Source organism: Nematolebias whitei, chromosome 13, assembly GCF_014905685.2.
Source record: "Nematolebias whitei isolate Nwh7 chromosome 13, NemWhi1, whole genome shotgun sequence".
NCBI lineage: Eukaryota > Metazoa > Chordata > Actinopteri > Cyprinodontiformes > Rivulidae > Nematolebias > Nematolebias whitei.
In genome coordinates, this window is record NC_056510.1 from 11,032,896 (window position 1) to 11,049,865 (window position 16,970).

Below are 16,970 nucleotides of genomic sequence, written 5' to 3' on the forward strand. Positions count from 1 at the left end.
TATATATATATATATATATATATATATATGCACACACACACACACACGCATATATATATGTATATGTATATGTATATGTATTATTATTACTTTGTATTTTTTTAAGAATGGATTCATTTTTGTTTCTCCATAATAAAATGACTTGACTCTTCCCTTTAGTGGCCAAAAGATCACACAGAACAGATTATTTTTTGTGAAACCAGGTTTAGTATGGAAGATGAGAGAGGACAAGTTCAGAAATCTAGTTTCATGACTTTATCTCAAGTTAACAAGTTATATGTGAACATTTTATCAGTTCCTGAAGAATGCCATCAATGAATCCAATATTTAACTGTATATTAAAATAATATCATTTAACTTTAAAAATGGTAAAATAAAGAATTTTCCTCCGCAATTTAGTCAACTTGAAACCATAAATAAGTGGATTCATCATAGGAGGTATGATGAGAAACTCTATGGCAATGAAATTTTGAACAGTTTGAGGTAAATCTCCGAAACCGAATCTCATACTCATGAGATCAATCAATAAAATCACTATAAACGTGAATAAGGAGACTAAATGTGGGACACATGTTTGCATGAACTTGGCCCTGTTTTCTATGGAACTGAGACATGTTTTAATTAGATACATGTATGACCAAACAATAAAAACAGCATGAAGTACATAAATTAATATTATGAGATATGAAACTATGCTGTTAACAGTAATATCAGCTGGAAAACAAGCTAAGGCTACAATGCTCCAGTTTGCACAGAAAACTCTGTTTAGAAACGAGCTGCATAACTTCAGCCTAGATGTTAGAGCAGCACTTACAGCATTAATGCAGACAGGTGTTAACCAAAAAATACACACTAACTTAACAACTCTGTGCTTTGTCATGACAGTGTGGTACTCAAGTGGTCGACATATAGCCAGATACCTGTCGTAGGCCATGAGTGCAAGGATGGACAGCTCACAGCAGGCAAAGGAGTACATCACCAGAGCCTGAAAAAGGCAACCTGAGTAAGAGATGACATGAACAGGAGAGAGCAAATCCCACAGAAACTTAGGATAAAAACCTGTGGTTCCGTAAAGACTGTTCATGCAAAAAGCACACAACATAATGTACATTGGTTCATGGAGAGTATTGTCCAAGATTATCATCACAATAAGAAACATATTTACCAGAATTATTAAGCAGTAACACATTAACGTGAAAAAGAAAAGAGTTGGTCTGTAGTTCCTCATTTCATTTATGCCTGAAAGAAAAAACACTGAGATTGTTGAAATGTTATTCATCATTATTAAATGTATTGTTTTTTCATTGAAAGCTCTGTTTCAATGACTGATGTTGCTTTTCTTTTCAGTTCAGATAAACCGATACCATCGGCTGACTCCAGCCAATCAGAGTTCTTTCAGGCGATCTGGTACTTCAACTGCATGTAAGTTTGCAGCTTTAGAAAATCAGTTGATTCCACAGGGGCAGACGGGCGTGGTGCATTTACAGGAGGACATTGGGAGAAAACACAATTACGTAACAGCTCAGGTGGATATGAGCACAGAGGTGAGGTGGTACTGGAAGTCAAGATTCAAAGAACTGAAATTTCTACATGGATCTTAAACATACAAATCAAATTGTGGTCAAATTATTTGTTTTAAATAAATTTGAGACAAACAAGATGAGCAGTCATGAGAAAGTTTAAAAGATTGAATCATGTGTGGAAGGATACCAGAAAATAGGTTTCAATTAAATTAAATTCAATTTATTTATATAGCGCCAAGTCACAACAGAAGTCATCTCAGGACACTGAACAGAAACATTCATATCTAAAAAACATTACATTAACAGAAACATTCATATACATATATATATATATATAAATAAGTTAACACTATGTATCCGAAGAACTAGATACATATCAAATAATATGATGTTGAAATTACAGGAACAGCTCTAAAATGGTTTAAATCATATCTATCTGATAGATTCCAGTTTGTAAATGTAAATAATAAATCTTCCTCATACACCAAAGTTAGGCATGGAGTTCCTCAGGGCTCAGTGCTTGGGCCAATACTCTTTACTTTATATATGCTTCCATTAGGTAACATTATTAAACAGCATGGCATACATTTTCATTGTTATGCTGATGACACACAGTTATATTTGTCCATTAAACCCAATGAATCCAATCAGCTACCTAGACTACAAGCATGTCTTAAAGACACAAAAACCTGGATGACCCTTAATTTTCTCCTGTTGAACACAGACAAAACTGAGGTTTTGGTTTTTGGACCTGAGCACCTTAGGAATACATTTTTCAGTCTTTCTCCCTCCTTAGATGGAATTAATCTGTCCTCCAGCTCTAATGTTAAAAATCTTGGCAAGATCAGGACATGTCTTTTATCCCCCACATTAAAAATAGTACTAGAACTGCCTTCTTCCACCTGCGTAATATCTCTAAAATTAGAAACATCTAAAAAGGATGCAGAAAAACTGGTCCATGTATTTGTCATGTCTAGACTGGACTATTGAAATGGTTTATTATCTGGGTGTCCAAATACTTCTTTAAAATGTCTTCAGTTGATCCAAAATGCTGCTGCCAGAGTCTTAACCGGAGTTAGTAGGTCAGATCATATCTCTCCCGTTTGTTTCTCTCCATTGGCTCCCTGTCAAATCCAGAATAGAATTCAAAATCTTACTTCTAACCTACAAAGCTCTCAACATTCTTATATTACAGATCTTATTGTTCCATATTTTCCTAACAGAGCACTTGGCTCTCAGGCTACAGGTTTACTTGTAGTTCCTAGAATTTACAAAAACAGAATGGGAGGAAGATCTTTCAGTTATCAGGCTCCTCTCTTGTGGAACCAACTTCCAATCTCTGTCCGTGAGGCTGACACATTATCCAGTTTTAAAACTAGACTCGAGACTTTTCTTTTGCTAAATCCTATAGTTAGGGTCGGCTCGGGTTTCCTGAGCTGTTATGCTGCTATAGGTTTAGACTGCTGGAGGACAAACTGACCACACTTTTCACTCTGCTACTGTCTTTACTTACTCTGCTCAACATTTGTAATTATTTTTTTCTATCCTTAACATGTTTTTTTTTTTTTTTTTTTGTCTTTCAGGTACACCTGCACCTACATCTGGACCTGCTATCCTGCGTTCACCTGTCTTTCCTTCCTGTCCTCTCAAGCCCAGCCGGTCAAAGCAGATGGCCGCTTGTCCTGAGCCTGGTTCTGCTGGAGGTTTCTTCCTTTTAAAAGGGAGTTTTTCCTTTCCACTGTTGCCACTGTGCTTGCTCAGGATGGGAAACTGCAACAAAGCCAAGATTCAACTTGTCTGCTAGCCTCCTTAGATAGAGAACTTTACTAATTGGGGGAGTGGTGGCGCAGAGGTTAGAAGATGGGCCTGTGATCAGAAAGTCATAGGTTCAACTCCCAGTACCGTCAACATCAAAATGTGGGTGGAAAAGGCGAGACACACACATCCCCATCCACCTTCATTTGCCCCACTCTGGGCCCCTGAGCAAGGCCCTTAACCCCCACCATCTGCTTCCTACACAGTTCTCTCTTGAAAATGAGTTCTCGTGGCTCAATGAGGCTACCTGTATAAATAAAGAATAAATGAAAAAAACTAATTGGCTTTTATGTATGTGAATGTTTCTGTAAAGTTCCCTGAGACAACTTTGTTGTGATTTGGTGCTATTAAACTGAATTGAATTGAATTGAAATATTACTTTATAAAAAAACTGAGGGGGCAAAAAGCAAGAACATGGGGGTACAAAATGGAGAGGTGTGAGTGTTGCCATTTTGTTACCTTTATCTCCATCCATCCATCCATCCATCCATCCATCCATCCATCCATCCAGCCATCCATCCATCCATCCATCCATCCATCCATCCATCATCTTCCACTTTGTCAATATTCAGGTCGTGGTGGACAACAGCTTGAGCAGGGATGCTCATACGTTTCTCCCCCCAGCCACCTCTTCCAGCTCTTCTGGGAGGATTCCACGGTGTTTCCAGGCCAACCATTGTGTCCTAGTTTTTCCCCAGGGTCTCCTTCCAGTTGGGCATGGCCAAAAAACCTCCCTATGGTGGTGTCCAGGGGGCATCCTTATCAGATGCCCAAACCACCTCAATTGCTCCTCTCAATGTTTGAGATTCAATGTTCAAGGCTCTTTATTGTCATCTGCATCACATGTGGTACATGAGGTGGAACAAAAGTGTTTACTCAAAGGCCCAGTTACACCCAAAATTAGCAAAAAAATAAAGTATAAAAAGAAACCATATATAAGGATCTGAGATATATCAATGGATATCCCACAGTGCTGGAGAGCAGCAGCTCTACTCCAGCTGCACCAATCTGTTGATCTCACACTCCATTCGTTCATCACTTGTGAACTTTTTTTTAACCAATTGTTGTGAGACACAAACTCTTCCATTTGAGGCAGAACCTCAACCGACTCATTGCCACCAATACCAACCAAAGTCTTTTAGGGACTCAATGGCCTGTAGCAATCCCCAATCCCATACTCACTGAGCACCCCTATGTTCCTTTGGGAACACAGTCAAATGCCTTCTCCTAGTCCACCAAACACATTTAGATTGGATATGCGAACTCCCATGCCCCTAGCGAGGATCCAAGTGAGGGTAAAGAGCTGGTCCAGTGTTCCACAGCCAGGATGGAACGTACATAGTTCCTCCTGAATTTAAGGTTTGACCATCAACCGGGCTCTTTTCTTTAGCACCCCTGAACAGATCTTACAAGGGAGGCTGAGAAGGGTGATCTCCCTGTAAATCTGTAAACCTTTTGTAAATCCAGAGGAGACAGAGCCTTTTCAGCTCCGTCTCCTAAATTGTGGAATGAGCTGCCACTGGAGGTCAGGCAGGCCCCGTCACTTTCTGTTTTTAAAACTCGTTTAAAAACACTTTTTTTTCCCATTGGCTTTTAACCTAGAGTGAGTCAGCATCTGTGTCTTAATGTTGTATTCTTTTACTTGTGATGTTCTGATTATTTTTTTTAATATATATTTAGGTGTCTTTATTGTACCTGAGTCTGAATTTCGTACCATAAACACGCAAATGTGAGCTGGTGTGACAATACAAATTCCTTCAAAATAAGTGGAATCTTATGAACAAAGAGAAACAATTTAATTTAGCTATTTACAAAAGCACTTGTATACAGCTCTTGTGTACTTTGACAAACATCTCTGATTTTGGTTATCTCAAATCTAGTATCAAATCTGGCAGTACGATGGCTTAATGGTCAGCACTGCTAAACATTCCCTGAACCTGTATTTGTATTTTAATTCAAACTACCAGGAACAGATCAGCCGTTAAACATCTTCAACTTTTAATATATTGGAGTCAGTCCAATTGAACATGTTTGTCACAGCTAATTAGCCCTAACAAAAATGACTAGTTTTTTTATTTTTATCTTTTTAATTGTTCTGCAGCTTCTGAGCTACAGTTTTGTGTGGTAGTAGCTGAGAGTCAACACATGTGTAAACATTGTAATAACTAGTTTGGGATTATTATTGGAATAGCAAATCAAAAAAAGTGAAACACTGTAAAAAGAAATACAAAGTTATTTAACCTTTAAAATTCAAATTTGCTTGTATTTTTTATTTTTTTATTTTTTTGTAGTTGGTCAAATAACGTTTTATATTTAAAAAAAAATAATTCCTAGATTATGGTTTTACTTTACAGTGTTTATATAACACAATAAAATTGCTCAGTATGTTGGATGCTCACTTATTAGTAACTTTTGTTGTTGGAGAAAAATATTCTTGCTTTCTTACTTACTCAAAAAGAACCACATCCAATGGCAAGAGAAAATTTATAACCAGTATTTACTTGCAAGGTAAGATTTTCAGGACAGGTTACAGAAATATATACAAAGTACCGGTACACACATGAACACCAGTCATGAGAATCTGTCCTAAGCTGCCTTCTCAGCTTGCTTTTATAACTTTATCAGTTCAGCTGAGTTCACAGAACCTGGAGGTGTCCTTGTCTGCCAGCTGCATGCTGCAGCCTCACCCAGCTCCTCACCCAGCTCTCTCTGCTAACCCAAACATATGATTCATGGGCAGAGTTAAGATTCTCAGACCTAGTAATAAAATCATCCATAACCTTTTGACCAAAAATTCCCTATACAATATGTTTTTTACAGTCATAAAAAGTTGAAAATGCAACGACTTCATAAGCAAAAAAAAAAAAGAAAAAGATGAAAAGATTAAGCAACAATTAAAGTAAAAAATGTATTACATTAAGGCATTCTAATAGAAGACAGGCACAGCACAGCAGTGAAAGTGTAAACTGCAGCAATGAATCATTAATGCATGTAGACAACATGCACATTTGTGACTTTTTTCTATGACAAATACAAAACTTAAACTAGACTTAAAATTAAAGCATTTATATGAACAGTGCAGTCTGTACTCATTCCAGTCAAAAAGCCTTCATGAAATTCTCATTTATATGTTTGCACAACCACGTAACATGACAGCAAGTCCAGAAAAAAGCACATAAATGCACCTTTAAGACAGTAAATTGTGTATTTTTGTTGGACTGTGTGTCTAACATTAAGGCTCAAAGTTATTTTCTTTCAGAAACAACAAATCTAATAATTCTGCTTCGAACTTTGGTGCATTTAAACCCATAAATGAGTGGATTTAACATTGGAGGAATAATCAAAAATTCTATTGCAACAAAGTTTTGAACCGCCTTTGGTATACCTTTTTCAGCAAGTCGAAGATTTACAGAATCAATCAATAACGTCACTACAAAAATGATTAAAGAAACTAAATGTGGGACACAAGTCTGCATGAACTTTGCCCTGTTCTCCATGGATTTGGCACATCTTTTAACAATATATATGTATGACCAAACAATAAAGACACCATGAAATACATAAATAATCATTGTAATATATGCAAATAGTCCATTCATAAAGGTCTCATTTGGAAAACAAGCCAATGCTACGATGCTCCAGTTTACACAGATGAGTCTGTTTATATATGAGCTGCATAACTTCAACCTATAAGTTAGTAAAATATTTACAGTCATAATGCAGACAGGTGTTAACCAAAAAATGCACACGAACTTTATGACTCTCTGCTTTGACATGAGAGTGTGGTACTCAAGCGGTTGACATATAGCCAGGTACCTGTCGTAGGCCATGAATGCAAGGATGGACAGCTCACAGCAGCCATAAGATAATATCACATGAGACTGAAAAAGGCAGCCTGAGTAAGAGATGGAATGAACAGGAGAGAGCAGATCCCACAGAAACTTAGGATAAAAACCTGCTGTTCCATAAAGACCATTCATGCAAAACGCACACAGCAAAATGTACATTGGTTCATGGAGAGCATTATCCGTTATTATAATCACAATAAGAAACACATTTATTAGAATTATTAAGCAGTAACTTAATAAAGTGAGAAAGAAAATAGTTGGTCTGTGAACCTTTGTTTCATTTAGACCTGAAAGAAAAAACACTGAAATCACAGAAATGTTATTCATCATTGTTAGGAAAATCCTGGTCTTCAATTTAAAGGAGAACCTGCTCTCTGAGCAGATTCTGGTTCTGCTCTCTTTTTACGTCTCAATTTGATTTAGACTACAGCGTCAGTCAAGCTGGGATTTCACAGCAACCAATCACGGTCTTTCCAGCCAGTTCACTGATTTCTAGTCAACTCGCTGCTGAGAGTCCCAAGGGATATCCTCTTCAGTTTATCTCCAGAAATAACAAGAAGTTAACTTTGAAAACAAAAACATTCATGAAGAAGGAGTTGCTAAAATGTATTGACTTATTAAAACTTCATTAGGCAGAAACATGCTTTGAACAATGAAGCATTTCTTTTTTAGTGTTGTTACAAAACAAATACAATTTACAATGTTGCATTGTAAATATAATATGGGGTTATAAGCAATGCAAAAATTGCATTCTGATTTTATTTACATTTTACACAAAAATGAAATTGTAAAATTTGCTAACTTCTTAAGAAAAATAGGTTATTGTTGTGTAATACAAATATTAAATCAGGGCATCTCAAATCAAGAGTGTGTCAAAGCACTGCGGTGGTATACTACTACTTTAAAATATATCAATAATGTATACAGACAACATGAACATTCGTGGTGTTCATTCTAAGTAACAATAATGTCAAAGTATTTCTGATGAAGGACCTTTCTGTTTTTGTTTTAATGTAAAATTGTAACATATATACCTAAACCGTAAAACACTGAAAAGTGTTTTTACGATGTTCTTTGCTATGAAGACTTTGTTTCCTTGTAATAAAATTACCATTGACATTAAACTAGAGGGTCACACAGAACAGCTTCTTTTGTTTTTGTGAAACCTGGTTTAGGACAAAGGTTGTGAAAGGACATGAGTAGAAACATTTTTTCCTGAGATTATCTGAAAGTATTAAGTTATGCAACTTGTTATCCTGAGATAATTAGCATTGTTTGCTTAATATTTTTATTTACTTTTATAATAGGTTAAAATAATTGTTTTAAATTATAAAATGTGATTTTCATTTCACTACTTGAAATTATTTCAAAATATCTATCAATCAATATTACTGTTACTGTTATTACTGTTTTAGACTCATAAATCCCTAACCAGGAAAATCACTGTAAGGAAAAAGAAACATAGCTGTAATGACACTTCAACTGGTGATATATGACTTATATGTGCTGCTGATTATCCATGCTGCTGATCTCTTGCCTTTATTTTTTCTCTTTTTTCTCTCTCTGTCCTCCAGTGAAGACAGATCTTCTGCTCCGTCCCCCTGCTTCCCTGCATTGCTCTCTGTCGTCTTGTGAGCCTTCAAAGAGCCTCCTTTTCCCCCTGCATACCTTCCTAATTCGAAGGATTTTGATCAGCTGGTCTCAACAAAATTGATCAACTTCTCCCGACAGGAAATCAGGGTAAGGAGGACCCTCTTACCTCGACAGAAACAAATTGGATTCATGACAACAAGATTCTGCTGTTTGGGTTGGTGAAATCTGGATTGTCTACAAATTCGTGTGGATGTGTCTAAGCTTGGCAGCACTCAGACTGAATTATGTGGAGCTGCGTCAGAGAGCTGGAGCAGGCTGTTATCAGGACTGTGAACTTTCTGGCAGCATCCATGAACGGGGAATAATCCTGGAGAAGCTGTAAGTTCCACTTTCGGTGTGAGGAATCAATTCGGCTGTTTGGAGTCACCATCAGAGAAATGTACCAGCGAGACTTTAAAAGGCAGAAATGGCAATTTATGAGTTCTGCCTGACCCAAACTGTGCCCTTGACGGTGGGTGGACTTATCTCTATACCTCCTGGCATGTTTAGGAAAAACAAAGACGCTTTTTATCCTCACCCCTCTCTTCCCCAAGGCCGTGGGCATGTGACAGAACCTCAACTGAGCTGATGATAACAAACACCTCTTATCTGGACAATGGCTGAGGGGGGCTCTGGACTATGCTATGACCTTCCCTTAAAATTCAATGCCTTCACCGACCTATATGTATCATGTCTATTTACGTTGCTTTGCTGTGGTAGTTTTATTTTATGCCTCAAACAGTGCCCTGCCTAGGACATGGTGTGAGAGATCTTTTTTAAATGTCTTCTCTCCTCATGTTTTCTTCCTTTTTCTCATCTAAGCAAAAATATGATTCTGAATAAGAATAAGAGGGCCGCGTTAATTAGCAGCAGGTTTGTACACTCCGTACATCTTTCAAACGGCTGTACGTACATGTTCCAGTTGTATCTCGGTGCAGTGACAATAAAGCTTATTCATATGCTGATTCTGATTATCCTGTGTAAAGGAATAGCTAGTCAGAACCAACAATACACCTTTTAACAAGTGTTTACCCTAAAAGTTCAAAAGTTATATAATAAATGTGGACCGACCTCGATTAAAATAATGGTGAATTCTTAGCAATGTTGTGATCCCCCCACTTGAATTAAACACGCAAAACCTGGTTGGTTAAGCCACAAAATTCTGTAATGTTTATTTTCAGTTTAACAATAATAACAAGAGTGTGAGGTTATGGCAAATATGAAATATGAACGAATAACCAGTAATGTTATCAAAGGAGATTGAATAATATAAAGATAGCTTAAAACTTTGAGGAGAGGTGTTATCTAAATTTAGGATTTATGTTTAAAATTAAAGTACATTTATGTGAGGTTCGTGCCTAACTTAAAAGTGTCTAAAGAACTGATTGGTACTGAGTCTAAAACGGCCTTTCATCAGGAGGAAGATGCGTTTTTTTTTTTTTTTTTTTTTTTTTTTCATTTAGCCTTTATTTATACAGGTAGTCTCATTGAGCCATGAGAACTCATTTTCAAGAGAGACCTGTTTAGGGAGCAGATGGGGGTTAAGGACCTTGCTCATGGGCCCAGAGTGGGGCGAATGAGGGTGGGGGCAAGTGTGGGTGCTTCACCTACCCCACCCACATTTTTTTTAATTTTTATGTTGTCGGTACCGGGGCGTGAACCGGCGATCTTCCGATCATGGGCCCACCTTCTCTAACCTCTGTTCCACCACTCCCCCGTGGTTTGTCCTACCAGGAGATGTCCTCATTACCAGGTGGATATAATGCAAAAATGAACCTGTGGTTCACGCCGTCCTTCTTCAAGGGTGCATTCACACCAGCCCTGTTTAGTCTGCTTTAATCGAACTCTAGCTTGTTTTCCTAGAAAGTCCGGTTCGTTTGGGGAGGTGTGAACGTTCCATCGAACTTTGTCACGGAACAAAAAGGTGAACTCTGGCCCGGGCTAAAACCTAGGTCTCGGTCCGGTAGAAGAGAACTCCAGCGCAGTTCGAGTACAGTGTGAATGTAAACAGACTGAGCCCCGCTCCACAAGCAAGAAGTGGAGTACAGCACAGGACAAACAAACACGCATTTCGCTGACCTTATATGGAGCCGTCAGCTGCCTTGTGTGAAAAACAACATTCTCCGTGGTCTTCTGTCTCATCTTCTGCTTATGCTAAGTCCATTTTTGAAAAATGACAAAATATAACTCCTAAAACTGCTAAAACTTGATGCCACTCCGTTTTTGTTTTTATTTCCAGAAGAAGAAGTGTCTTCAGAGGTTTTTGTGTTGTTTCTTTCAGTAGTTCTTGGTGCAGCGCCCCCACAGGCGAGCGGGGGAATAGGTTGGTTCAACAGGTTGGCTCGACTGCACAGTGCAGTGTGAATGCAAACGCACTAGTTCAAATGTAAACAAAATGTCATGAATATTGGTCCCCAACCGAACCGAGTCTACTGGACTATCAGGTGTGAATGCACCCCAAGACCGAGTTCCATCCAGCCAAGCCATGCTTGCATCATTCCGGGTTGTTAGAGAAGTTCCATGTGGGTGGGGAGGGGAGACTTTATCTTGTCCGCCAGATGAACAATCCCAAGGACTGGCAGAAACCAAGCCCAAAGGTCGAAGACTAGACAAGACTGAATCTACTCCCATGAGTTTCAGTTTTACTTGATTCTAAAGGGTGGGGTGGGGGGTTTCTATGTAAATTGTATCCAATCGACGCAACTCTGACCAGCAAAATGGGCGTTAACTGAGTTGCATAAATTAATTTAGATTATAACTCCTCCTCTCAAAGATTAGAGGGAAAACAATGACTGCTTTGTTTACCCAGTAACATAATTTCTTCACAAATGTACATTTGGGTTTTTCACACAATACAGGTACACAACAGGTGGTCTGTTTGAAGCTCTGTCTAACTGACCAACTCCCATTGCTGGTGTGGTGGTCACACAATACTGTTTTAAGATCATTGTTCTCCAGGGGCCTTGTTAATTATCATACCATCCTGTAACCAGAGTGTTGCAAGAAATGAACATGTCTTGTGTGTGTCCTTAGTGTATGACAAAGTTCTGCATTTTGTTGAACATAGATTGTGAAGGTGTCACCTTGTCTGAGATAGGAACTGTGTTGATTAGATTGTAGAAAGTACCAGAACTTTTTCTTTGATATGGACTTTTTTGAGATGCAAAATCTATTGTTCTTAGGAAGGAGAGTTGATTACCAGCAGGAGGCAAATCTTGTAAGGAGTCATTTTGTCTGACCCAGGAAGAGGTTGATTAGCAAAGGGGGGTTAATTACAATACAGTCATGTTCAATGTCTCTGAGGACAGGATGGGGACTTCTCTGAGGGGCGTAGGACACTACACCTGCTGTTTTCATACCCAACTGCTCACTACAAAGTCATGTTCGGGCTGCTGTTTAATACAACGTATTATTTTACATTATTAGTGTTTAGCGTAGAGCCTAGATACTCATGTATTGTTTCTTTTTATACTTTATGTCTGTGCTATTTGGGGGTGTTTCTGGGACCTTGAATACACAATTTCATTCCACCTCATGTACCACATGTGATGCGAATGACAATAAAGAAACTTGAATCTTGAACCTTGTAATAGATCAACTCTGTTACATTCTGTACTCTAGTGTTTAGTTTTTGTGTTATCCTTTTGCTTGTGTGTTCATGTTTTCCAGTGTCAATACTCATTTCCCTCTCTACCAGCCTTCTCAGTATTTTTCCAGTGAGCCTGCCACCTTCACCTGTACCCAATCACTAATCACCCTAGATGTGTGTTATTAGTTCCCTATTAGTGTCACTTTAAGTACTGTGTCAGTTTGTCCATTGTCCATGCATTGTGCTTTCAAGCTATTCATGTTGGTTTCCTTTTTGAGTCTCAAGAGATTTTCATGTGTGACCATTTCATAGAGTTTTCTGTTGTGTTCGTGCTGCCTCGTCAGCTTTAGGTTTTAATTTTGCAAATAAATTAGTATTATTTTTACCATTTTTTTCTTTGATTGTTTTATGCATTTGGGTTCTGATCCTCCATCAAACATGATGCATGGACCAAAAAGAACCTAGCAGACCAAAGACCCCGTTGGAGTGCTTTTAGTTGGAAATGGAGAGAACCACCCAGAGAGAAGAAGAATGAGAAGATATCACTGTATCGAGACACTGGGTCAGCAAAAAGACCTCTCTCCCCAACGGTAGTTCTCTCTGGTAGCCGTCTGCTCCACTCTGACATACTCTAGATCTCCAATCTTCTCCTGTGAGCAGCTGGTTGTTCACAGCACCACATCCAACCCTGACTCTTCGGGTGATCGGTACTAAACCTGCGAGTTCAGGGCTATATAATAGTCATAAAATCCTCTCTGGACATAAGGACCATGATATTTGTCTGAGACCAGTTGAAACAGGTCCTGACATCCCAGCCAGAGATCCTCACTGTTCCTGAGTTCCAGGTTCTTTAGTGACAGTAAAAGAAATGCAATTTGAGTTGGAATGAGAACTGACTTGCTGGTCCTATGCTACTATACCTAAGTCCACCATGTCATTTCTCCTGAGGTCTCTGGGCAGCCAAGTGAGACTAAAGCTTCAGACATCCACTAGCGACCGAAGAAGCAGCCAAGCCCTCCTCAACCAACTTATTAGCCGAGCCTGCCTCAACAAAGGAAGCAGCCGAGCCCATTCTAGCTGAATGAGGTTCCAGTGCCTGTTGCTTCACCTGAGGTGCCCAGGTACTACACTTCAGATTCATCATGGTTCTGCTCTACACAGTATTCAGGATCCTGCTTTCCAGAGTCATCAGGGTCCCACTCTGCAGAGTCTTCAGGGTCCTCCTCTTTCTCTGTCATGTCCAGGAGGTTCTGGTTGGATGCCTCTGTGCCTCCTTCCTCTGAGGGGGGAAATGACACTACTCCTTCCCTTTTCTCAGTGGGTGTCAAGGATGACAACCCATGTCTGTGTGTCTCATTGGGTGTTGAGGATGACCACCCACCTCTGTTTGTCTCAGTGGGTGTTGACTATGACTGTCAATCTACATCTGGTCCAGCAGCAGCTATTGCCCAAAACCCCAAGATTTTGGTGAGCCCCAAGCCTCTGGTGAACCCCAAGTCTATGGTGAGCTCCAAGCCTCTGGTGAGCTCCAAGCATCTGGTGAGTTCCAAGCATCTGGTGAGCTCCAAGCCTCTGGTGAGTTCCAAGCATCTGGTGAGCTCCAAGCCTCTGGTGAACCCCAAGTCTATGGTGAAACCCAAGCCTCTGGCGAGTCCCAAGCCTCTGGTGAGCTCCAAACCTCAAGCTGTGGCAGCGTCTGAAGTTTCTGCTGCTGCAGTCTCATCAATTGCTACAGCCTTTGCAGGTTCCTCTGCTGCAGTGCCGCCAGACATGTCTGCCACTGCAACCACCTCTGGTTCATTATCTGCCGATGCAGTCATCTCTGGTTAATCATCTGCCACTGCAGTCATCTCTGGTTTATCTTCTACTGCTGCAGTCATCTCTGATTCATCGCCTGCTGCAGCCTCTGTGGTCTCATTATTTTTGACAGAGGAAGCTTCTCACTTGCCCACCTCTGATAGTGTCATAGAAGACACCTCTCAGTATCCATTCTCCAAGAGGATCCAGAAGGACACCTTTCACTCGCCGGCCTACGGGAGGCAAAAACTCTACCAACTGAGCCACCATGCTGCCCTAGTTTATTTATAATACCTTAAAGTTTTTTTAGTTTGGTTTTTGCATTTGGGTTCTGATCCTCCACCAAACATGAGCATCTCCAAGTGTCATACTGTTCATGATAAATGATGAGGCTGGGTGTTTTGAAATAAAATAAAGAAATCAATAAATAACAAAAAAAAAAAACCAATAAATCTTGTTTTTGTGTCTTCTTTAGAAAATACAGTATATTGAGACAACACAGCTTGTTTTATAGAAGTCTCAAATATAACCAAATAATATATATTAGCAGCTAAGTATGTTCTAATCTTCCATAATTTAGTGACATCAGTTTGATATCAGTGAACAAAGCTTTTAAGAATAAATGAAAACATTATTGGAGCCAAAAGTACAAATTTAGATAAAAGCTCAAACCATCATTAATTTTATGAGCAGCCCATTCTAAGTACATTCTGGTCCAAAGTCTTTCTTAAATTTACCTCATATGTTCATAAACCATGTAAACTAACATCATTGCATCTGCAAGACAGGAAATAATGTACATATCTAAAAGTGTATGTCTTCAACATTTAAAGTTATTTATTTTCAGAAGCAAATAACCTAAAAATTCTGTTTCGAACTTTGTTCAATTTGAACCCATAAATGAGTGGATTTATAATTGGAGGAAAAAAGAGATATTCTATTGTAACAAAGTTTTGAACATTCTTGGGTATATCCTGAAAATCGAGACGCATAAAAGTAATGTCAATCATTGTGGTTATAAGAAAAGTCATCACAGAGACTAAATGTGGGACACATGTTTGCATGAATTTTGCCCTGTTCTCAATGGATTTGGCACATCTTTTAACAATATATATGTATGACCAAACAATAAAGACACCATGAAGTACATAAATTATTATTACAAAATACACAACTATCCCATTTATAAAAGTTTCATTTGGAAAACAAGCCAAGGCTACGATGCTCCAGTTTGCACAGAAGAGTCGGTTTATAGATGAGCTGCATAACTTGAGCCTAGATGTTAGAAAAGTACTCACAGAAACAATGCAAAGAGGTATTAACCAAAAAATGCACATTAACTGTATGGCTCTCTGTTTTGACATGAGAGTGTGATACTTAAGTGGTTGACATATCGCCAGATATCTGTCATAAGCCATGAGAGCAAGCATCGACAGCTCACAGCAGCCAAAAGAGAAAACTACATGAGCCTGAAAAAGGCAACCTGAGTAAGAGATGACATGAACAGGAGAGAGCAGATCCCACAGAAACTTAGGATAAAAACATGCTGTTCCATAAAGACCGTTCATGCAAAAAGCACACAGCAAAGTGTACATTGGTTCATGGAGAGTATTGTCCAAGATTATAATCAAAATAAGAAACACATTTACCAGAATTATTAAGCAGTAACACATTAAAGTGAAAAAGAAAATAATTGATCTCTGATGAGCCTTTGTTTCATTTAGACCTGAAAGAAAAATCACTGAAATCACAGAAACATTAGTCATCATTGTTAGAAAACTTTAGCTCTTCCTCGAATGGAGAATCTGCTCTTTATGCAGTTTCTGCTAAGAAGGCACAACCTATTTTAGACTACGTATCAGTCAAACAGGGATTTCACAACCAATCACTGATCTTTAGGCCAATTCAGCCCCCCAGGCACAGGATATCCTTTTTGGTTTATTATGCAAACAAAGTTAAACTCGAAAATCTGACTATTGATGAAAAAATCAGAATCAAGAGATGTGATGTAAAGTGTCAATTTCATCACTATCACTGACTACATTATTTTCTGATCGATATCACATTTTGTTAGCTGTAGTCATCAAGGTAACTATTTTTTTTTTACTTCTTTAACAAAAAAATGCTTTACATATTCCAAAAAATTTTAAATAGGAAATTATTTTTGTTCCTTTTCATATTTGAGAAGCTTGAGTCAGATGCTAGGTCAGGCTTTTATTCATTCAATTTTTATTTATACAGGTTAATCCCATTGAGCCTTGGGGACTCATTTACAAGAGAGAACCTGATTTTAATAAAGAGTGAAGAAAACAGTGGACAACAAAGACAACAGTAGACAATCATAAAGGATGCATGCAAATTGAGAATAACAAGTGAAAATAAAATTGTATTAAAAAAAGTAACAAAAACACCCAGCTAAGTTGTAAGGCGATGAAGAAAACTAAAAACAAGGACATGCCTGCATTGGTTTTTCCCATGAACTTTTTACATTCAACCTTTATACAGGTTAGTCCCATTGAGCCACGAGGACTCATTTACAAGAGAGAACTTTTTTTTTTAATTTACCCTTTATTTATACAGGTAGTCTTATTGAGCCACGAGAACTAATTTTCAAGTGAGACCTGTTTTTAGGGAGCAGATGGTGGGGGTTAAGGGCCTTGCTCAGGGGCCCAGAGTGGGGCGAATGAGGGGGGAGGGAGGTGTGGGTGTTCCACCTTTTCCACCCACATTTTGATGTTGACGGTACTGGGAGTTGAACCTGCAACT

General features: G+C 38.6%; 3 protein-coding genes across 3 annotated transcripts; all 3 read right to left on the minus strand.

Annotated features, from left to right (window-relative positions):
* Positions 1–349: 349 nt before the first annotated feature.
* Positions 350–1,282, minus strand: LOC119419022 (olfactory receptor 52D1-like). Its single transcript, XM_037686318.1, has one exon. The coding sequence runs from the start codon at positions 1,280–1,282 to the stop codon at positions 350–352; it is 933 nt and encodes a 310-aa protein (XP_037542246.1).
* A 5,301-nt stretch (positions 1,283–6,583) lies between these two features.
* On the minus strand, positions 6,584–7,516 carry LOC119419023 (olfactory receptor 1496-like). The gene has a single exon (XM_037686319.1). It carries the CDS (start codon positions 7,514–7,516, stop codon positions 6,584–6,586), a length of 933 nt encoding a protein of 310 aa, XP_037542247.1.
* A 7,521-nt stretch (positions 7,517–15,037) lies between these two features.
* On the minus strand, positions 15,038–15,973 carry LOC119419024 (olfactory receptor 1-like). Its single transcript, XM_037686320.1, has one exon. It carries the CDS (start codon positions 15,971–15,973, stop codon positions 15,038–15,040), a length of 936 nt encoding a protein of 311 aa, XP_037542248.1.
* Between the last annotated feature and the right edge of the window lie 997 nt (positions 15,974–16,970).